At 43.2% G+C, this 23,211-nt stretch overlaps 1 protein-coding gene across 3 annotated transcripts; it reads right to left on the reverse strand.

Annotated features, from left to right (window-relative positions):
- Positions 1-35: 35 nt before the first annotated feature.
- Positions 36-22,420, reverse strand: eprs1 (glutamyl-prolyl-tRNA synthetase 1). Of its 3 annotated transcripts, XM_069173479.1 has the most exons (36): positions 22,259-22,420; positions 20,226-20,310; positions 19,997-20,096; positions 19,760-19,916; positions 19,511-19,647; positions 19,156-19,250; positions 18,924-19,050; positions 18,621-18,813; positions 18,340-18,511; positions 17,325-17,558; positions 17,133-17,217; positions 16,819-16,878; positions 13,917-13,937; positions 12,452-12,562; positions 11,919-12,055; positions 10,715-10,922; positions 10,451-10,563; positions 10,251-10,368; positions 9,309-9,476; positions 9,059-9,226; positions 8,588-8,818; positions 7,249-7,479; positions 6,884-7,156; positions 6,544-6,806; positions 4,416-4,467; positions 4,118-4,327; positions 3,740-3,812; positions 3,543-3,622; positions 3,328-3,429; positions 3,019-3,174; positions 2,708-2,905; positions 2,389-2,562; positions 2,080-2,240; positions 1,378-1,456; positions 1,222-1,286; positions 36-976 (listed from the first exon to the last, which is right to left on the reverse strand). In XM_069173479.1, the coding sequence occupies exons 1-36, from the start codon at positions 22,299-22,301 to the stop codon at positions 826-828; spliced, it is 5,031 nt and encodes a 1,676-aa protein (XP_069029580.1). In that variant the 5' UTR covers positions 22,302-22,420; the 3' UTR covers positions 36-825. The 3 variants fall into 3 exon arrangements, with proteins under 3 accessions (XP_069029580.1, XP_069029581.1, XP_069029582.1); XM_069173480.1 differs by lacking the exon at positions 13,917-13,937; XM_069173481.1 differs by lacking the exon at positions 8,588-8,818.
- Between the last annotated feature and the right edge of the window lie 791 nt (positions 22,421-23,211).

Here is a 23,211-nt window from a genome sequence, read left to right on the forward strand (position 1 = left end):
CATTTTTATCCAGGATGCACAAACACACCAGACAGTTCGCAATGGAAATACCTTTATTACAGACAAGCTGCAGGGTCCTTTCATGGGAGAGAAGTGACAGAAGGCTACATCACCGGCAATTAACCATTATAGTAAGTAGTTCATCACAGCTGTAGGAATAACACCCCGCCTGCAAGCCTGCGGAGTTCCTGAGACAGTTTGGCTGCGAGTGAGATGGGACTGTTGGCAGACACAGTTCTTCTCCACAGATGGTCGTCGTCAGTTAAGTTTCTCAGGACATTTTATTCATCAGTATTAGTTGGTTTGTTTTTTTGAGAGTTTTGCCAGTTTTGAAAAGGCCCAAACCCACTTAAATAATAAATGCTTAACATATTAAAAAAAAAAAAAAGCTAAATTACATTTTAAGTGTTGAGTTGTACAAAAATATCAATAAAGTGGTAACCAAATCTGCCAGGTGGTATTATCATTTCACTAACCATACTAAGGACTCCGGGAGATGACATGCAGTATAACATGTTGACAAACCTTCAATCCTTGTAAATCATTTCTTCACCGACATTGCCGATTAGAGAATAATCAGCCGGGGACAATAATAATGGATCATAACATAATTCTAAGAGTAAACTATTTTTCCTCCTTTCACGTGTATTCAAATAATGTTAACGTGTTAACAAAAAATAACATTCGCATTTTGAATCCCACAGTTCAGTCGCCTCCATTAGCTTGGACACCCACACGAGATGAAGTGAAGAAATGGGTAAAGAAAAGGTGGGAGAGCCCTTTTCTACCGAGATGTTCCTTCTCCTGCTCCAGAAGAGCAGGTCTTTAGTAGCTGCGTCCGAACAGGGTGTAGTATTGGGCGGGCTCCTTGCCGCTGACGCACATCTGACCAGGCTGCACCGTCTTCAGGGGAGAGAAGGGGATACAGAGGCTCTTGGCTCCCATGGATGGGGCGCCTGGCTCCAGGTCCTGGTCCCTGTAGGAGGAAGAAGGCAAAAATAATATCTTTTAGTGGGTGAAATTTAAGCAGTTGCAGCAGAGTGAGGTGAAATCGAGAGAGAATTATTTTCATCAAAACCTAATTTGAATAAGACAAATGATAGTATTTTACAAATAATCAAAAATCCTAAATATATACATTTGAAACGACTGAACATCAAAAAAAAGTTGAGTTTTTGGGTGACTAGTTTCCCTTTAGCTCCCTCAGACGGTGGGACGTACTTGGCTGTTGTTTTCTTGATCCAGTCCTCGCATTCGATTCCTCCACAGAACGGGATCTGGACGATCTATCAAGCAAGGCAAATATATGATCAATTATTGACTCTGGTGAAGTCAGAAGTGAAGTGAAATATCTGCGTTGCGGGTCATGTGGCTCACCTTGCCCTGGTCCAAATCTTTCTGGAACTGTTCCATTGTGTCTGCAGCCACCATGTGAGTCTTCAGGTCATCTGAGGCTCTGACAAACAAACACTTTCATTAATCTTCCCGTGTCCCGTCCACAGTCTGTCACGTCACTGCTCCCTGCTAGAGGTGATCAGCAGTGACCGGCAGCAATGACCAGTCCCACCAGGATTCACGACGGTTGTTTTTGTGATCAAAGGTTCTTTGTGTAGCAGCGGCTTTTCTTAAAAATAGCGATGCATTTGGCTTCAGTTTCATGACATTCTTTTTGCTGTAAAATTGTGGCAGTTGGCAAAAAAGACAAGTTGCAAAAAAATGTATCAAATGTGACGGATGCGTGTGGCTGTAATATCAAATAAATCTTATGTAAAAAGTAAGTGCTTTGAATGCATTTAAAATAACAAATTTAACACATACTGTAGGCACAAAGACAACGTGTGAAATAATAAACACCTTATGATTAGACTGATGCAGAGACACCTGGTGCTCTAACTTTCATGAGAAGACAACATTACCCATAAACCTGTCACTTCCTGTTTTGATGTGTTTCTGGTCAACCAGCATCAGCAACACGTCTTGCTGTGTTGTTGTTGCAAACAGCTGATGTGTCCATTTTTAACAAAAGCCAAACACCCTACCAAATCAAACCCGACCCTGATGTGGAGCAGCATGTCTTACTTCTTGAACAGGCTGTTCTGGATGTCCTCCAACATGGTGACCAGCTTCTTCTCCACCTCGGCCTCTGGTATTGTCACCTTTGCGCCCGAGTCTCTCCTCACTGCGACACACTGACGCTGCTGCATGTCTTTAGGGCCGACTTCCAGGCGGATGGGGACTCCCTGGACAAGACAAAGACACACAACAAAAAAAAGACAGAGACAAAGAAAGTGTTATTTTGTTATAAAGTGATCACAGATTCGTCTCCATTTCATTGTTTACTATTCTTAATTAAGTTAGAATTACTACTAGTATGATTTTATTAATGACCTTGAGCTCCCAGTGGTTGAACTTCCACCCTGGGGAGTAGTTGTCTCGGAGGTCACTCTTCACCCTGATGCCAGCGCCCTGCAGCCTGCTCAGGTATTTGGAGCACTGGGCCATCAGCACCTCCTTCTCTGCCTCTGGCAGGGATGCAGTGATCCCACATGGGATGATGACAACCTGGGAAAAGGGAAAGAGACATGTTAGACTGGTTGTTTACTTAAAGCAGTGGTTTGTCAATATAAAAACAAAGTAGTATAAAAAAGCAGATGTCTTGTTTTATGTAACAAATTTAATATGTGTGTGAGAATATGTGAGTGTGTACCTGCAGGCAGGCCACTCTGGGTGGCAGCACGAGGCCCATGTTGTCTCCGTGGACCATGGTGAGGACGCCGATGGTCCTGGTTGTGATTCCCCAAGAGTTCTGGAAAGCCAGCTGCTTCTCGCCCGGCCTCTTGGGATCCTCAAACACGATCTCAAACATCCTGGAGAAGTTCTGACCCAGGTGGTGGGATGTAGCTCCCTGAGGAGGACATCACTGTTCAGTACAAGGTCTACTTGCCTCATTACACTTCATATTCTGCTTGACTGATGTGAATGAATGAGCAGATCAAGTGAATAAACCCGTTGTGTTACCTGAATAGCTCGGCCACTGGCAGAGATGTATGCCTCCACCGTAGTTGTGTAATCTCCTCCTGCAAACTTCTCCTTCTCCGTCTTCCTCCCCTTCACTACAGGGATGGCCATCAGCTCTTCATACACCTTGGTGTACAGATCCAGGATCTGCAGCACCTATGTACACAAAATCCAACAAAAACAACTCCCTTTAGGATTTTAAATGTACCACATGTACTGCACTGTCTCAGTACTGCTCAGTTTGAGTCATTAAATGTGGTGGATAAAGGTCTGTTTGTAGATGTCAGGCGGTGTTGTCAGGTTCGTTACCTCTTCAGCTGCCTCCTCCTTTGTGGCAAACGCTGTATGTCCCTCCTGCCACAGGAACTCTCTTGTCCTCAGGAACGGCTGGGGGTGTTTGAACTCCCACCTCTAAAAGGAGAGAGTGGAAGAGAGAAAGAGTTAAGAAGTGAGAGCAGGACTGAAACAGGGCACCAGTCCATTCAGTAAAAAGGAGAAAGGAAGATGTGAATTTGAACACCGACCACAACGTTACACCACTGGTTGAGTTTGATTGGCAGGTCTCTGTGGGACTGGACCCATTTAGCGAAGGCCGGATACATCACTGAAGAAAACAGAAAACAGGTTGATGACGGCAGCCTCATTAAAAACAATGATTTAAAAGCTACATGTTGAGCGTTGATCTTTAAATCAGACTCCATCAAAGATGTGTGGTGCAGACCTGTCTCACTGGTGGGTCTCACAGCAATGGGCTCTGCCAGCTCAGTCTTTCCTGACCGGGTTACCCAGGCAACCTGGAAAAAAAAAAAAAGGGGGACATCAGCACCATTAAAGGGGGAATTAGCTGTATGTTTCAATATCTTTATTCTGGGGTTTTCTTTGCACATTTTTGTATGACTATTTATTTTATTTACAGTATAGCTTATAGTTAAGCACCCTCAGCTCAACTTCTGTGTGGAGGGCGCCTTTTAGCTTCTCTTCTGTTTGGCCAGCTCTGATTGGCCGTTTTGACCTCCAGGGAAACTTAACTGATCCACATTGTGCAGTCACACTCTGCATCGCTTCATGAGAAGATGCTGTGAAAAGGGTTCATATTTACCTCTGGAGCGAAGTCTGCAATGTGGGACTTCTCCTTCTCCAGGGCGGCCTGAGAGACGAACATGGGGAAGTAGCAGTTCTCCACACCCAGTTTCTTAATTTCCCGGTCGAAGAACTCCTTAATGGCCTCCCAGATGGAGAAAGCCCAGGGCCGCAGCACGTAGCAGCCGCTCACGTCGTAGTACTCTATCATCTCTGCTTTAGTGATGACCTGAAGGGGAGGGTCAACATTAAAAAAGACATTTTAGGAGGCTGGACTACTAGATGTAGAGACAAGTTTCATTAGAGTGAAGGCTCACCTGAGAATACCAGTCAGCCAGGTTCTCCTCTTTCTTGGCCTCTAAGCCCAACCTGACAGGAGACACATGAATGAGTTAGCGTAACGCCATCGCTGAGAGGAGGAGGTCATAATTACATGTGAACCACAAATTTAGTTCAATCGCAAATCATTTTGTTTGCAGTAAACTGTCTGTTTTACAGTGTTGCAGTGTTGTCAACCAAAGTTGTTTTATCGCATCACTTAAAAGAGCTCCTAAAGTAAGATTTATTTATCAGATTTAAGGCGGTGGCGATGAAGCTCTGCTCAGATTCAATGGCAGAGCAACCTGGGAAACAACACACACACACACACACACACACACTGATGTGTCAGCTCATGCTCGGTTCGTTAGTTCAACCCACAGAAATATCAAAGTGCAGGTTCAGTGATCATTACTCCTGAGTGCACCAACACACAGGAGTAATGACTACGACTTCCAGTCCAATCAATCATGCAACTGAGTCTCTCCTCACTGCGACACACTGTCGCTGCTGCATGTCAAGCAAACCAGTTTTCTGCTGCTGACTGATAAAACATAGCGCTGCACCAGGAGGACAAAATGATAATCACCTGTTTTTTTAGCAGAGTATAAAAATGGATCCGAGGAACAAAAGTTTTTTTTTGTTGTTGTTTTTTTTACTTTTTTGCATCTTATATGAACATATTATCATTTAAAACCCCAATCTTCTCTCAGCAGGTCTTCAAATGAAAGTTTTAAGAGTGGCTCGGTGAGGCTGCACCATGCTGACATGCTCACAATGACAATGATAACATGCTAATGTGAAGGAGGTACGATATTAAGCAAGTTAGTTTAATCATTAAATTCTTTAAAATCCTTTATGCCAATTAGCAAATGTTGGCATGCTAAGACACGAAACACAAAATACAGCTGAGGCTGATGGGAATGTCATCTTTGTAGGTCATCCACCAAAACATCAGACATTCGGCCATATCCAAAATCACCTCCCCTAACCCTTGTTGATTCTTTCATGACTCCCTATACATTTTTGAGTGCATAATATACTGGATGAATTTAGTTAGAATACCCGCACACAAAAACGGCAGGTCGTAGATGTAGTACATTATATTGTAAATAATGGATCCAACTTGTGAATATGTCCCCAAAATCCATAACAATTCACTCAGTAATTGTCAGGAAATTTTCCTAAAGGCCAAACAACCACATGGTGCTGATAGAGGAAATGTCAGGGGATGTCCATCCTCTGGGGAGCATGAATGTATTCCTCTTGATTCATCCAATAGCTGTTCTTATATATTAGTCAGGACCAACCAGACCAACATTGCCATCCCTCAAGCCGTAACCACAAGTATGACTAAAAACATAAATAAGCACAAGCAGCAGCGTAGTGCTCCCATGAAGCCAACAATCTCAAGACTGACGGCAAACAACGAGCAGATGAAAACCACATCAATCATTCAGACTCACCAAATCTGATTTTAAAAACCGTCCTCAGCCGTTAAAGCCACAGCAGCGTACAGTCTTGGCTACAGATGATCCATCTTCAGAGTCCAAATCAACCCGACCCTTTACCAACGTGTGTTTCAGCACTGATCTAACGCCGGGCACTAAAACTGGAGTTTTATTCATTCATATCATCACGACAACAATCCTGCTAAAATGTACAGCGAATGGAACTGTAACGTCCACCAGCTGCCAATGACTTCCCACCAAACAATGAAGTTTACTCCATTCACGATAATGTGCTCAAAACAGAAATCTGACAATGTGACTCAGCATGAAGGCTTTTTATTGGCTCGGACATTCTAACCCTCCATTTCCTCCAAATACCACATTATTTATCCACATATCTGCAGTACATTTTGTTTTCTTTCGCCGCTAACACCTCCAGCAGTCAGTGCAGTTAGAAATACCAAAATACAACTGAAAACAGGCTGATGTTTGGAAAATGCTGATGTGAGAGGATACATTTGCACTTGTGGATGCAAAAAGTAAAAACATTTTGTTCCTCAATATTCTTCTAAGAATATTCACATTATTTGTAGGGATAAAGATTATCATTTTGCCTAAAATCCAACCGTAACGCAAAGCTAAAGCTTTCAGCTCTCCTCTGTTCCCGGTCTCTCACCGTGTCTGTTTCTTGGGTCCTTGACCCTCTCCTGAGCCTCCTGCTCCTCCTGACGACTCCTTGCCCTGACCGGCCTTGTCTCCTTTACCCTTCTTCCCTCCTCCTCCTCCCTGTTTCTCAGTCTTGTTCTCCCTCTCCTTGCGGTTTTTGTCCTCTCCTCCAGTGGCTCCGGCGGCAGCTACTGGTTTGTAGTCCACTCCGGTGAGAGACTTGTACTTGTTCTTCAGGTCCAGTAGAGTCTTAATGGCTTCGTCCACCTGGTCCTGAAATACAACACGTGTTATTTTTCCCCTCGTCATTACGAGCTGTATTTAATTCCTTTCTGTGATTGGTTCCTTACCTTGGGGGCCTTCTCAGACTTTAACTTTCTCACCAGATCTCCCTGCAGGGCCACCTGAGAGAACAGCTCATGGGTTTGTGGGGAAGAGCTGGACTGGGTGGAGGCAGGGCTGGACTGGGTGGAGGCAGGGCTGGACTGGGTGGAGGCACGGCTGGACTGGGTCTGGGCAGGGTGAGCTGGGGCTTGTGATCCTGGTTTGTAATCCTGTCCAGTCTGCTGTTTGTACTCGGCCTTCACAGCCAACAGCTGCTTCACTGCAGCATCTACCTGATCCTGATGAACAGCCAGGAAGAGGAAAACCTTTAGTCAAGGCAGCACGAACAGTTGAACGACAACTGAATGCTTAATAAGACTCAAAATCTCACTTTAGGGGCTTTTTCAGTCTTCAGCTTCCTGACCACTTCTCCCTGTTCAGCGACCTTCTCGTAGAGGCCGGTGGCAGCGGGGGCGGAGCTGGGGCTGTTCTGGACTGGGGCGGGGGCGGGGGCGGGGGCTTTCTGAGCTGGAGCCGCTCCAGGCTTGTACTCCTGGCCTGTGACCTGTTTGTACTCCACCTTCAGGGTAAGCAGCTGTTTCACTGCTGCATCGACCTGGTCCTGGAGAGATGCAATGAAGGGAACCGGTACTCAATTCATGAAGGTTTTTATAATCAAATAAACAGCTGAACATTTTTGTTATGACATATGTACATAATTAACATCAGAATTACTTTTACTGATGAAAGAACTCCATCAAAGTGTTGAGTTAACAATAATTAAATTTCACTGGTCATTCAATAATATCATTGGTGTTAAATGTATTTCCAGATGAAATTTAACTGCACATATGGTAGTTTTGTCTTTAGTCTGGGGTCATTCATCATAAGGATCCATAAAGTCCCACTCTTGGCTGACCATTATTGAAGTGTAGAAGATTTAAAATGCGAACCAAACCAAGTAATAAAGTAAAATACAATACATGCTGAATGTATTTCTTATTTATATATGTGTTGTAATCGGGAGAAACAAATATGTTAAGCACATGTCAAATTTCTCTTTCAGTTTTTCATAACTGTATTGACTGTCTTTCAATGTGATATGACGTTTTTGAGTTTCATTTATAAATCTGATACTGATACCTTGACTTTGTTACCACTAGATGCTACGATTGCTATCGGTAGATGCTAGCTAGCCAGCTTTGCGAAATGAAGCTTCCAGTTACTGCAGCGCTTAGAAAATGTACTCCTGCGTAAACAAGGCAGCGGTTGTTTGAGGCCTCGAAATTTGGTACCAAATGAGGTATTTTCTTCTAATAGTAGATACTATTGAAGAAGTTGGATACCCAGCTCTGTAGCACACTAAACAAAGTTAACAGGCGCAGCAAAGACCCGCCAACACTGTTTACAAAGCAATGTCGTTAGTATTCATGTGAAGGTGCCCTTTCTTTTTTAAAGTACTAATGCATCAAATATGAAAACACAATATATAATCAAGCAAGCGGGCTAGTCACAGTTCGGGAGCAGGGTGGGCATTCAGGCTAGACGGCTATGTTAACATGAAAAACTGTCTGTTCTTCCCCAAAGTTTTTCGCTTTCATTTTGATTGATTGATGACGCGGCTTCGAACGAAGATGAAGGAAGCTTTTTTTCTTAATTACTATTAGTCAGCTAAGAATTTGTGTTTTGTTCAGGACAACTTCACAGTCTGCATAATTCCATCTAAATACCTTGGGGGCTTTTTCAGACTTCAGTTTCCTCACAATCTCCCCTTGTTGTGCAACACGCTCATACAGGCCCGAAGGAGAAGAAGAAGAGAGGGGGGTGGAGGAGGTGGATGTCACAGGAGAAGGAGCAGAGGAGGCGGGCGTGGCCATTCCTGGTTTGTAATCCTGACCGGTCATCTTTTTAAACTCTGCCTTGAGAGCGAGGAGCTGCTTCACCGCAGCGTCAACCTGGTCCTGGTTCCGGCGACAAATCATCTCACAGTTGGGGGTATTTTAGAATAAACTCATCATGCACATGGGATGGGAACGGACAAGCGAATGGCGACTGGACAGATACTATAAGACGCAAGAATTCAGTGGCCAACGAATGAGAACATGAAAAGTGACGGGACAAATCGAACGGACAGATGAATTGGGACGTGCGCAAAGACAAACAGATGTGGACACGATTATAACTTGAAAAGATGTTTGTACCTTTGGTGCCTGCTCTGCCTTCAGTTTCCTGACCAGCTCGCCCTGTTGGGAAACACGGGTGAATGGGCAGGAGGCGGAGTCTGATGAAGGGGTGGGTGGGGCTGGAGCAGAAGTGGGAGGAGCCATGCCTGGCTTGTAGTCCATCCCTGTCTGCTGCTTAAACTGCGCCTACAAAGAAAGGATGAGATTACAAATCATTTGATTTAAATATCTTTATCTTTTAAACAGCTTTAAGCTGAGGCTGACTTACCTTCAGAGAAAGCAGCTGCTGAACTGCCTTGTCCACCTCGTCCTTGGGAGCTTTGGCAGCCTTTAGCAGGCGGACAGCTTCCCCTTGTGCTACAATGCTGGAGAACAGGCCAGTTGCTGAGGTTGAGGCAGGCGCAGAGGCTGAATGAGTCTTGGTCGGGTTGGCGGGCTAAGAGAGCAGAGAAGAGCAAGAAATTGAAAGGTTTATCCCAGAAGTCTAAGAGATGACGGCACATTTTTCTTTGAAACGGTTTCCTTCTTGTAATTAAAGACTGGGGCTCCCTGGTGTCTTTAAATCTGGGTTCGGCCCTTTTCTAACCTCAGTCTCTATTATTTGTCCAACCTTTGTATTACTGGTTAAACCAGTGAACAATTACCATGTTAGGCTGCTGCTATTGCTGCTGATGTCCCAATACAGTGCTGTTTGAATATGTGATGTTATGTTTGCCCACTGCGAGCCTGAACACCATTATAGGTGGGAACATCTTCTCCATTACTTCATTAATATAGCGGCTGCAATATTTTGAATTCTCTGGAAAACTCGATTAATGTCAACCCACAAAACAACGCCGTCATAACTGCAGATGTTTCTCTGTTTGGTTGCCAATAAAAGGATCCAGTGAGTGTGTGTCATGTTGTAAATGATAGTTTCATGTAGCGTCTCTAAGACAACCAGCTACAGTGAGAGCATATTATCTGCATTGGAAAATGAAAATGTACCTGGTTCAAAAAGCATGGGGTGTCGAGTTGAGTTGAGCTGTACCACGTGGTGGAAAAACATCAGTAGTATAAATAATTAACAAGCTGACTTGAGGTGAATGGCAACGCTTTCGTAGTGAGTGAGTGCTGTTATTTAATCAATGTTACACACTTATTAAAACATAAGCAGATAATACTGAGGATGAAAGCAGCTGGTATATAATTACAAAACAAAAGCACTCACTGTTTTGCTGGAGGCCTGGCTCTTGTTCTTGTCTTTGGACCCGGCAGTCGGCATCTCCTTAGTATGACCGTCAGGGATGTAGAGCAGGACACAAGGACTCTCTTTACAGCTGTTAGGACTGCACACACACCCACAGTTAGACACAAACAGTATAACAATAAAACTGGCTAGAGAGCAGATTCAGGTGTTGTTTCCTTCACCTGACTGGCTCGTAGGGCTGGTCGCAGATGTAGAAACCCCGCCTCTGGAGCTGGATGACGTCTCCTTTCTTCAGGCTCTTCAGACAGGGATCACCGAGCATCTTCTCCTCCAACTGAAGCACAAGACATTATAGGAATAAACACAGGGAATCTCTCACACACACACACACACACACACACACACACACACACGCAGCCTCAAACACGCAACCTCAAACACACAACCTCAAACACACAACCTCAAACACAGCGCAAAGAGCTGACCTTGCTGTTTTTATTGATGTAGTCTTTGAAGTCGTCCTCTTTGGTGATGATGGCTTTGGAGATGAGGGGCTGGTAGTTGATGCAGATGGTGGGCAGCAGGGGGGCGCTGTTGGTGTCAGCCAGCCACGTGATCTTGGTTGTCTTCTTGTAGTCCTTGTTGTCGAGGTTCAGACGAGCCTCCATGGACACAACCTTACCATCTGCCCCTCTGAGTGGCAAGAAAGGATGAGAACGTGAACAGATGAGAAGGTATATCACTACTTTAACCCAACACTGCATGATTCAGCATGAAGTCCTCTTCCACTCTATAGTTCATGTCTACCTTTACTTGTGATGATAAACACAAACTTTCTCAGCCTAGAGGATGTCAGTGTCGCACAGATTTCTTGAGACATATTTTGGCACTCTTCAATTTGTTTTAGTTACTCTTTACTGAAGGGCTTCTGTCTGCGTTTCTTTTTAAAATACCCCAAAAGGTATCATACTGGATTTAAGTCAGGCAATGCAAAATACTTGTTCAGGTAATAGTTTGTATTTTCTTTGCTTTGGATCCTTATCATGCTTGAATACTCCTCTTCTGCCATTGCTCTAATCACTAAGCGTTTTTTGTATTTTGGTATATCCACATACAATTATAAATGTCGTCTCCCCAGCACCTCTTGCACTCACATAGCCACATATCACACTCCCACCTCCTTGGTTTACTGTTAGCACAATGCATTTACTTGGTCTTAAAGATTCTGCTTCCAATATTCATCCGGCCTCTTTTCATGTTTCACAGCAAAATTGTATCTTTTGTTCCAAAGAGCAAGCAAGTTTTTTTTTTTTTTTTTCTCAAACGCTGCTCGTAGAGGTTGACGTCCTTCACATTGTCTGATTTGTCAGACAGTGAAACGCTGTTTTCCATTGATAACCTATTTGTTTAATTTGTTTTATTCATAACAGGAAGTATCCCCCTGTCAGCTTAGAAATAATGTGATTATTAAGAGGTGATGCACTTTTTAATCATTTGACAACACAGGAGTGATGTCACTTCTGTTGGATATTCTAACTTTAAGAAGTTTAACAAATGAATTGTACTTTTTTGTGGACAAACCAAATCAGACACATTAGTGCTCCAAGCAGAATATTATTGTATGTCTTAAAATGCGTCTGGAGGGGATGTTTAACAATGTAGGATAGCTGATCAATGATCAATACACACTTGTTGATCTTGGTGATGATGAGGTTGCCCCAGTTGATGAAGGTGACTATCTCTCCCTCAGTAAAAGTCTCAGCATCGGCTCCTTCAACCAGAACTTTTGGTCCGTACCAAACGTCTTTCATCCCAACCTCTGCGTTCTGGAAGGGCACAGAAATTATGAGAGATTATGATGACTAATCAAAAAAGTAGATGTTTCCAACAGCATAGTCTGTGACTAAGAATCATTAAACAAAATTGTGGGTTCATCCTGGAAGGACAGAAAACACTATTTCCCCAGAGAACGTGTTTTTGAGGCCAAGAGTACAAAGTAAAAGTAGAGAAAGTTGTTGAACCCTTTTAGAGTGGTGTCCTTCATAGAAGAAATGTACACCACCGCCATGAAAAGTAGCCAGTGGATAAAAGATTGTTTTACAAACTGAGTTATAAATGACAGGTGTTTTAATGGGCGAAACAATGAACAACATCAACATTTGTTTTGCCTAAATAACTCAGCAAAACATGAGAAAAGTTCAAATCAACAACGAACTGCTAACCTTAGGATGTCTGGCCACCTCCTTCATCTCCTCTGTAGCCTCTGGGACGGAAACAGGAACCACGTAGGAGCTGGACAGAGCTGTGTACCTGGGAGCTACCGGGTCAATCACCTAAAACACCAACAACGGAAAAGACACGCACACGTACACACAGAGGTCAGTGAGAGAAACGGTGGACTAGCACTTTGCAACAATCTCCATGGACAAAATGCTGAGTAATGAAAGGACAAAGCAGAAAATGATGCAACTTCATTCAAAAAGAGGTTTCTCTGAAACCAAACCAAAAACTCTGAACAAAGGCACCTCGGCTCAGTAAGTGACAAATAAAGAAAGAAAGCCATTCGGGGAGAAAGAAAAGCAGATTTCATGACTGAATCATGACTGTATGCAGGTCAGTGACACAAGCTTTTGTTCAGCTGCTTATTCAGTCCCCATCCACATCCACTATTTTACCAGCCAGTGAGTGTAGATGGATAAACTACAGGGGGAAAATGTTGTTTCCAGCAGATTATACTAGAAAATGACTAATAACTGTTGGCAAATGCTTTTCTGCAAACCAATGTATTAAAACAATATGTAACCTATTTATTTCAGCAGAATCTAAACATGGAATTATCATAACAAAATGGGACCAGTATATACAGTATGCTAAAAATTTCTCACCACAAATCAGCTTTCAAAAGCAGCTCTCTGGAATATTAACACTTAGATTTGATTTGTATGAATTCCACAAAATCTGTAAGTATCTTTCAAAAGGAATTGTTTTTTTCTAGAGTTAATACCAAAAGTACTTCCCTTTAGTTTAGATGTTTAATCTTTTAAGTGGCAGTAGTTTCAGATATACATGAACAAGTCAATATATAAACAAGCTGGAGGGGCATTTTCACACTGCTCTATTAGACCTCCTTAGTAACTGATGTTTGTCATGTTAGACATTTTAGGAAATGAGACTCATCTAAGAACAATGAACATATCAGAATACATTTAACATACGAGAGGACGACGTCTCAAAAGCTTCGACCAAAATCTGCAGTGCGGTGAGCGATGAAGGGGAACAGATGGAGAGGAAGAGAGGGAGGGACGTTTGAGTGTGTACAGTAGGTGGTTGTAAACTTGCTCTTTAAGTGGTACAGTTAATATGGTTTAAATTAAGCTGATGATTTTGTCAAGACACATTAACATCTTGACGTTTTTTTTTTACCTAATTTCCTGCATCAATGTCACCATTAACAGCTTGTTTTAGGAACTGAAGTTCTCGATATGCCTAATTCATAATATTACAGAATCTAACCTGAAAACTACTTTCCAAACATCATCTTTGCGAACCTACGATTTAGAGTCCTGATTGGCTGGTAAAATAGCTCAGGCTGTTGGTGGACGTTCAGGTAAACCGGCACATGATGAAAGCAGGGAGGGTGAAAATGAGGAAGAGGAAGAAGAGGAAGAGGAGGAGGTGGAGGAGTACCTTCAGACAGCTAACTGGCAGCTTGGAAACAGAAGAGTGAGATGCTGTTTAATGTCAGATACAAGGAGGGAGGAAGAGAGAGAGGAAGGAGGTAGACACATTTACATAGAATGGACCAGTCACATAATTTCTCCTCGCCGCTTTGACCTCTGTAAAGCCGTTACACCTTCCGCCTGTTGTTTGTCTCTTACCTCAACCTCTAACTAAGCCCCACTTTGTGCCCTGTGCTCTTTTCTGAGCATCCCTGACTTAATAATGCAGCCTCTTCGACGTCATCAGCAACGTCACGAGGAGCGATCAAAAAGTTGACAGGTGGTTCCTGATGAGTGCGAATGGTGAGCAGCTCAGTGATGTAAGTGCAGCCGGGGGAAGCTATAACTGTCACTGAATTCGGGAAATCTACAACAGAGACCCTTGAAGTGCATCAAACAGCAATGAAGCAGTGAGCCTGGGTGAGGTGTGGTGAGTGCTAATTGAGTTTCAAGAGTGGCAGAGCCTCATTGTCCCAGACAGGGTGGTGGTTCAGGTTAGGAGCACAAGCAGGTTCGTTTTCTTGGACCAGGGGTTGTGCACCATGAATTCTTCCCCCATGGTCAGACTGTCAACACCAAGTTGCACTGTGATGTTCTGAGATTAAACACTCTGTGCAATGGCTGATCGGTTCTCCATCATGACAACGCGCCCTCTCTTAACACGTACAAAACGATCACATTTCTCACCCACAACAACACAATCGTTGCTCCCCATCACACCTAATTGCGCATCACTGTTAAAATTGCACTTGAGTACACGGGGAATCAAAAGAGGAGCAAGTGGAAGCTGAATCAATACTAAATAAACTTTGATAAAATTCCTTAGCATTGGCTGAAGTGGACTACGATTTAGTTCACTAAGATTTCAACAAACTAAGCCTGTATATCAAGTTCATATAAATAGTATGAATTTTTTGCCTGATGTGAAAAAAAAAAAAAAGAGAAAAAACCTTAATCGACAGTAGATTTCTAGAGTCATGATTGTACCGAAATATGTGCAAATAGCAGTCAAACACACTGAAGAGAGGTAATCACGATGCTTCAGTGATTTGGAAATAGTTTGATTTTGCAAAGTCAGGTGTCAAAAACAGCACAGTGCTGTTTGAAGCTTGTAAAAATGTTGAACTCAAAATGGCAGCACGACAAACCTGTTCTTGACCCTGACACCAATGAAACACGCGGTGGAATGAGAGCAATGTGCGTCTCTTTCACATTCAAATGCCAACTCCTGTCCCAATTTAAAAACATATATAAGACCGAGCTAATATTAGCTACGCCCGTATTCCAAACAGAGCACTAACACTAAAGCCTGGCTTTACAAGGACACAGAAAACAATCGATCCTAAATATAAACCTTCCAGACACAAATCTCAAATTTGTATTTACAATGTTTTCAGTTTATAAAAGGATAATAGCTCTCTTCGTGGTGCTTTTCTTTTATCGGTGTGGCACATAGAGCCCTGGTTACAGTGTACGGGCATATAGTTCATGATATTGAAAATCTGAATCATCACCACAGAAAACAGAGATTTAACGAGAAGGCCGTTTACCCTCAAACATCTGGAATTGCAAATATGCTGAGGTGTTTAGGAGCAACTCTATGAGACAATAGTGAGAAAAGTCTCCTTTAAAAGACCACACAGATACAAAATGTAAAACTTCCCAGGTAGAACTGAACACGTGTGAGGAACGCTGGCAACCACATTTAAACATACAGAAGCTTTACATATACCCAAGTTCACATGAAGGAAGTTTAGGGGCATGAAACTGTCAGAGGGCAGGGAGGAGCGGGTTAGTTACACATGCAGATGAATGGACAGAGCTGTTTGTTTTTAAGTCTCATCCTAACTATAACTGATCACTACACTTGGTTGCTGTTAAATGTGTCTTATCCACCTCCATCAGTCAGAACCTGTCCAATGGACTTCTAAATAAAACTGAGCTCCCTGTGTTTGTGTACATGTTTCACACCTTCTACCTAACCCTGGGATGAAGCAGCAAGTGCCAGCAAGGAAAACCACACAGAGGAAGCAACACTGATGAAGTCCAGACGGATGAAAATGGGAACAACAAATCATGAATCCAAACTAATGTGGTTTTTGAGGCCGTCATTATAATTAGAGTTAATAAAAAGTGTGAGGAAGGGATAATGAGGCAGAGGAGAGGAGGTGGAAGCAAATGAAAGCATTTAACAGAATGAGAACAGACAAGCAGATCGAAGCCATGCCAGCAGTGAAGAACACAGGCAATTCTCTGAACCCGTGTCAACGACAGGCGTCAGTCTGAGAGGTTTGTGTCCTGTTCATTCATTACATATGATTTATTCTGGTTCATTAAAAGCCCTTAAACTTCAAAGAGCCCTTAAACTTCAAAGAGCTAGTTCATTAGATAGAAGTTAATTCATCAAAATGACCTGCCGTTGTATTTTAACAATACAAAGAGCCGTCAGCCAATAACAGTTAACTCTGTCACTAACTCAGTTTGCCATGCTTGCATGCTGACATTTGTTAATTAGCATGAAACATAAATTACAGCAAATATTTCAGTCTGAATTAAATTAAATTAAAAAAGCATCACCAGCAGGCTAAAAAGAGAGTCACTATTTTTGCATGAACCATAACTGATTTATAAAATGGGAAAAGTAAATGTGTTTTATTTGTGTAATTAACAATTCACACGTCTGTCCTCCGTGCTCTTTTAAGAGATGTCCAGTGAGACAAATCTAAATGTTTTGGGTGTTTTTTGTACTGCCGCAGCAAACCTGAACAGCTTTTAATGGCAACTGATTAAAATTCATGATCAGAATCATCTTCATCACTAGGTTCAGACAATCAGACCGAAGTTTGAGATGACAACGTTTATAAATGTACCTTCTTATTGAAGGCCCAGATCTTGTCCCACTCCATGTTCACCACAGACCTCGATCCACCCTGGAAAGAGGAAGAGACAAGAAAAGACTTAAATTAATTCATGACATTGACATTGGCACAGACTACAGAGTCCTGTTGTTTAAAAAGTATCCTGAACATTTACAGCAAATAGAAAACTGAAAAATATGACATTATAATGTGGTCTATGCCTATAAAGAGACATCACATGGTATATAATATTTGACACAACCTTTCGTGTGATCTGCGAAAACAGGTCTTTCTCCTGTTCCTTTTTAACCGGCTGACAGATGTACCTGTGCTGCTATGAACTGTTTCAGACCCTCCACTGTCATCCCTCTCCTCAGGACTCCTCTGACAGTTGGGAAGCGGGGATCATCCCTGAAGGACGAGATGAGAAAGAGTGAAAATAAATCTTCGGGGTGGAGAGGAAAAAAAAAAAAAAGGCACACTACAACGCATCACATCAGATACACAAAGAAACTCACCATCCATCGACGTATCCCTGCTCGACGAACCAGGTGAGCTTCCTCTTGGACAGCACTGTGTTGTTGAGGTTGAGTCTGGCGTACTCCCAGATGTAGGGCTTCCTGAGGCGCAGAGCATTGATTATCCAGTAGAACTGCTCGTCACGATCGTGGTACTCGGTAGTTCTGAGAGCGTGGGTCACTCCCTCCAAACTGTCCACGATGGGGCAGGCGAAGTCGTATGTAGGGTAGACTCTGGAGGGGGAGAACAATCAATACCTGAATATTTACAATATTTGACACAAACACTTCTTGGGGCTGTTATTTGGACAAATCAGTCATTTACATTCACTCTCAGTAGCGCCGTCATTAAATTTTCAGTTCACATTCTACAACTATTGTAGTATAAGACTAATAATAGTTTAATAACACACATACATACTTACGAAGACAGAGCCCTTTATTGGCTGGGGTTTTTGGTTTTGCGACTAAATCCATGTTCATCTAAATGCCGTAGATTGAATTTTAAAGATGTTTTAAGATAAACAGTAGGTGACGCTACTTGTCCACTCATGTCACATTGACCCACAGCAGAAAGAGAGGGCGCAATTAAATGACGCAATAATAATAATAATAATAATAATAAAAAAAAAACGTCAGTAAAACCTGAAACTGGAAAATGACATGGAAATAGTGATGAAACATGACAGCCTAAATAACCGCGATCATGTTAAAATTCTGACAGGACTAAATAGGAGAAGCACCGGCATAACATGATGCTACCACCACGCTGCACTGTAGGGGTGATCTATCAGGACATAATGGGATTCAGACTGTTACGCTACCAGATGGTATGTCATCACATCAACAAAACTCAAAATGTAATAGTTTTTTTAAATATTTTTTTATCATATTAAAAATAACAGGATTATTCTGAACAATACAATAAGACACACCCCTACTGTCATAAATGCCTTAAAACGTTGCTGTCAAATCAAATCTATTGTGCCCGTCCCTGGTTCCATCAGCCGAGTACCTGTAGGTGCTTCCAGTGCGAGGGTGGGGGGTGTTCTTGCAGCGGTACAAGGTGGGGTCTCTCAGACAGCCGTTGTTGGAGTTCATGTCAATCTTGGCCCTCATGCAGCAGGTTTGACCGCGCGCTGTCCCCGATTTCATCTCCGACCACATCTTCATGTTCTGCTCCACAGCTACAGAGTAGAAATGGAGAAGTTGTGGAAAAAAATTGCATGTTGTAGAGCTTCAATATTCACAGACTGGTAATTGTTGTGGGTTTCCCCAGGGAACTGAGAGGCGTACTGTTGCTTCTGCATTTGGACTCGGCACGCTGCTCCCTCTCCTGTTTCATCTGCTCAGGAGGGGTGTCGTCGATGTAGGCTTTGCCCTCGGAAAGCAGCTGCTCTCCAAATTTCATTATGATGGGAAAATGGTCACTGGTGTAGGTGAACTGGTCGGGATGGATCTGGAGCATGGAAACATCTTCCAGGATCACCTGAGGAGGAGCAAAGAAATGTCGAAATAAGAACACAAAACTAACTTTTCTCGTATTTTTTTTTCCGATCTGATCAGTTTTCATATGCTCTGAAACCACAGATAACTCACCTTCTCAAAGTCCTCCTTCTCCTTCTCAGGGTTGGTGTCATCAAAGCGCATGATGAGCTTTCCCTTAAATGTGACCTGGTAGTGCTGGTTGAGCAGGGCGGCCTTGGCATGGCCGATGTGCAGGTATCTGGTTACAGACAGGCAGAGCAATGGTTAAGAAAAGTACTAAACTCTAAAGGCACGATCGTCATTTATAATCAGTCGATCTCCTAACGGTCAGTTCAACACTTACCCACTGGCCTCAGGAGGGAATCGAACCACCACCTTTCCCATTTCAGCTTCTGGCAAATCAACAAACTTCCCGACATCCTGCTTCTTCTCATCTGACTGTCGAACAGACACACAAACAGTCGGAAATATGACAAAAAATATGCAATTATGTCATAACCTTATCCTGGCCACTTATGTTTTAATCTAAGGAGCCAATCAATCTGTGAAGATCAAGGTTTGGTATAAAATAAAGATATTGATCGTCAGTTTAGTGACTCTGTGTAAGTCCCTGGGTCAACCTCGCAGAGTTTTACATTCATTTTGATGACCTGAATTTTTTAAAGAAACTATTTGTTTAAACCTGAAATGACACTTACACTGGATTTGTTCAGTGGAGCTTTCTTACTGGCGTACTTGTTGCCAACAGCAGAGAAAGGAACCTGGGAGCTCAGGAAAGAGAACCAGCGACTAACGTGGTGGAAGGATTTGTCTTTGCTCGGCCATTCCCCATGACCTGCAGGGAAACAGCCACGACATGCAGCGCTGCATTTTACCTGTTTAACCACAAAAGTGTAATAATAAAGGCAGACAGACAGGAAAACTGGCACGTCCTGGACATTACTGACCTTTGAGGGCGGCCCAGACAGACAGGTCAGCCAGGGTCAGGGCATGTCCGACCAGGAAGGTCCGCAGAGAGAGGGCCTTGTCCAGGTCACCGAGTGCAGCGGTCAAACCGGACTGATCACACAGACGCCGAGCACTGAACTCCAGCCAGTGGTCGACCTGAAAACACAGAATCTCAAATGTGGACGACGAATCCAAAGCTGTTACAAAACATCTCGCACACACAGAAACATACACACCTCAGTCTGCTCCATTGTGTTGGCTCCATAAAGGCCGAGAGCGGGAGCCACCCGGGCCAAGTAGCGACTGATGGAGTTGGCATCATTGAACTGGATCGAACTGAGGGACGAAAAGATGAGCAATAAGTCAAAAACTAAAATAACAAATTCCAAATCCTGTATGTTCACACGCTCTTTACACATTCTGCAATTTAAACGGGAAAAGCAGTTTGAGAAGTGTGTCACCCACTCTGAGATGTGAAGCCGGGTGTCTTTGCCCTCCTCCACTGATACCTGCACGCTGCTCTTCACATGCTCAGCTGCTAGAAGTGCTCCTGCAGGACAGAGAGGAGAATACACTGTTTGTTAGTGGTCGGGTTGTTTTTACCTCATTACTGGATAGGAGTCTTAACCTGGCGTTACCAGACAACTGCTCACAGTTTAAGGAGGTTTTTTTTGTTGTTGCAGTGATTATAGTCTGGAAACCCTGTTAGCATTAAGGCTCGCAAAGCCACTCTGAAGGGCGAAACAATCAGTTGATGGCTAAGTGCGATGACACAGAAATCAAGCGTTTTTATCTAAATGTAGTTGAAGTGGTGGAGTTTCAGCACATATGCTGGTCAGAGCTGATTAGTCAAAGGCTCTTCTAATAGTTTCAAAATCAACCCGAGGTCTACAGCAGGTAGGAGACGATGACTGTAATTAATGCTCGATGGAGGGTGGCAGTCATATATTCATGCAGTGATTTTGGGTCTGTGCAACTAAGAGTCTCACAAAATATGTCTGAAAACAGCTTCAGAAAGCAGTCAGCTTTGATAAGTTAATCGAGAAGTGCTTTATTAAGGCCAGCTGGAATCGCCACAGATTTGACAACCAGTTGAAATGGTCCTGTGATATAAAGCACGCAAACTCCAGTGTTTCCTGAAGCTCTGCCAAACCAACCATCCTTAAATTAGCTTACATGGCAAAACACTCAGTAATTTCATGCAGTGGCTTTTATTATGTAAACATTGAGCGAGTGTTGAGTAGAAAACTCATAATCTCATGGACGATGTCAATACACGTAAACCGTTTGGGACTACGCTGCTTGTAAGTGACATCAGGGTAGTTTCTAATGCAAAACGTTTAAAATGGAGTGCAAATTCTGATCAAGTAATCAATCTCCTCATTCTGTAAGCATCTCTAACTCTCTGTCTGTCTCGTACGAAGTCATATTCAAGTTGCTTGATGAAAAGCTGCAGACATGGTTTAGTCAGGTTCATCTCTACAGAGAAATACCACTTTCCAGTAAGAGTGCCAGTGTGAAGCAAACGAAACAGAAATCAGTGGGAAACTGTCCAGTCCGTCCATGGAGTCCACGTTTCAGGGTGCTTGCATCAGCCTGCAGTACTCCGTCCAAACCTAACAGCGGCGCTGTTTAGTGACTGCGCATTTCAGCAGCTCACCTTCACGCAAACACCAACTGTGTGGGTGCAACGCTTGTTCACAATAACCATCGCAAAGCCCTTTATTGAACACGACAGAGCGAGCTGCCACGTGGAGATACGATCAGTGACGTACGACGTCGTAAATAAAACCTTCAGCCACGCGGACATGAACCGACCCGGGTCACTTCACGCTCCCGGATCCTGTCATTTGTCAAGGAGACATTTCCAAGTTCTTCTTCCACGTATTTAAACAACGTGTTTATCGACCCTCACCGTGACGGTGGACACGTTACGTGTGAGACTGAACTAAAAGGACATGTCCACCAACCGTCCACGTGTGGTCTTCTCAGTGCCACGACTACACGCTAGTTAGCATTAGCTTATCGTTGCTACCGGGGGGGGGGGGGGGGGTCCTCGTGACGTCAGAGAACAGCGACCACAACACGCAGCCCGACCAGCTCTCATTCATTTACGGGCCAAGTTACAGTCTTTGTTCCGGGAGAAACAAACTACGAAGCTGCGTGCTAAGTCACGTTATTTCCTGAGTTCTCCCGAACCTGCTCTTTAATTCGTCTGGTTTCAGAGAACAACATCAGACGATCTCAACTAAATAAACACAACTTTTTAGTGTTTTACATTTAATTGTCTTCCAATCCAGTCGCATTATCCACATCACCCTAAAGACCGGTCCGCTCTCCTCATTTCGACAGGCAGCCATCCAGTGTTGATAATACACAAATAAACTGGAATAATTTTCCCCCAAAATATGTAAAGATGACACGTAGCGAGGCTACGCGCTACAGCTAGCTCAGCAGCTGCCGTAGAAGAAGCCCCGACGGGTTCATTCAGGACTCACCGAGAGGCGGGTTGCTTGTATTGATGGTGAGATTTAACGCCATACTGCGAAATCCTTCTTTCACACAGGTGGTCAAAGCCTTCACACTGGTCGAGGAACCCGCCGGGAGTGTGCAGACATGCAGGACGACTCTCCACCGATTGTTTTACGGCGTGTTGGCATCCAGCGCGTTTGGTGCATTAGCGCCACCTTCCGCTCCGGAGTGTGAATCGGACGACACACAATCCACCACTTCTTTCATCCAAATCCACCCCAGCACTGATACCCCATCATATCCTATAAAAAGATGAGCTCTGCGTGCTCAATACACCTTTCCATGTAAATTCCCAGACCTCTGTTCCACCTTTCTTGCCACATTTGGTTGATTTTTTTTTTTCTCATATTACAGGCTACATTTGACCTCTGCATTACTGCTCCACAGTAAACCCCGAATTTATCCAATGTTCTTCTATTAACCCCGTAGCCCTCTTGCTGTATACTGCCACCCCAAATCCTGTCACTCCTGTCTTTGTTTTGTTTTTTGCACCATTTGTGTATATACAGTGGAGGAAATAATTATTTCATCCCTTGCCGATTTTGTACATTTTCCCACTGACAAAGAAATGAACGGTCTATAATTGTAATGGAGGTTTATTTTAACAGTGAGAGAGAATATTAATTTATTTATTTTTTAAAATCCAGAAAATCACATCATATAAAAGTTATAAATTGATTTGCATTTGATTGTGTGAAATAAGTATTTGATCCTCTACCAACCAGAAAGAATTCTGTCTCCCACAGACCGGTTAGATTAGTCCTCTCGCTTGAGGGAAGTACTCCGAATCTCAACTCGTTACCTGTATAAAAGACACCTGTCCAAAGAATCAATCAATCAGATTCCAACCTCTCCAACATAGGCGAGACCAAAGAGCTGTCTAAGGACGTCAGGGACAGATTGTAGACCTGCCCAAGGC

Source organism: Embiotoca jacksoni, unplaced genomic scaffold (assembly GCF_022577435.1).
Source record: "Embiotoca jacksoni isolate LCO1_2020_lvr unplaced genomic scaffold, fEmbJac1.0.p SCAF_6, whole genome shotgun sequence".
Lineage (NCBI taxonomy): Eukaryota > Metazoa > Chordata > Actinopteri > Embiotocidae > Embiotoca > Embiotoca jacksoni.

Excerpts from the sequence above, each read along its gene's own strand:
- eprs1 (XM_069173479.1), bottom strand. The coding sequence starts at position 22,301 with ATGGCGTTAAATCTCACCATCAATACAAGCAACCCGCCTCTCG. Across the intron at positions 10,923-11,918 it reads ATCATCACCAAGATCAACAA|AGGGGCAGATGGTAAGGTTG; the intron begins GTGTGTATTGAT and ends CTTGCCACTCAG. Across the intron at positions 2,906-3,018 it reads CCAGTGGCCGAGCTATTCAG|GGAGCTACATCCCACCACCT; the intron begins GTAACACAACGG and ends TGTCCTCCTCAG.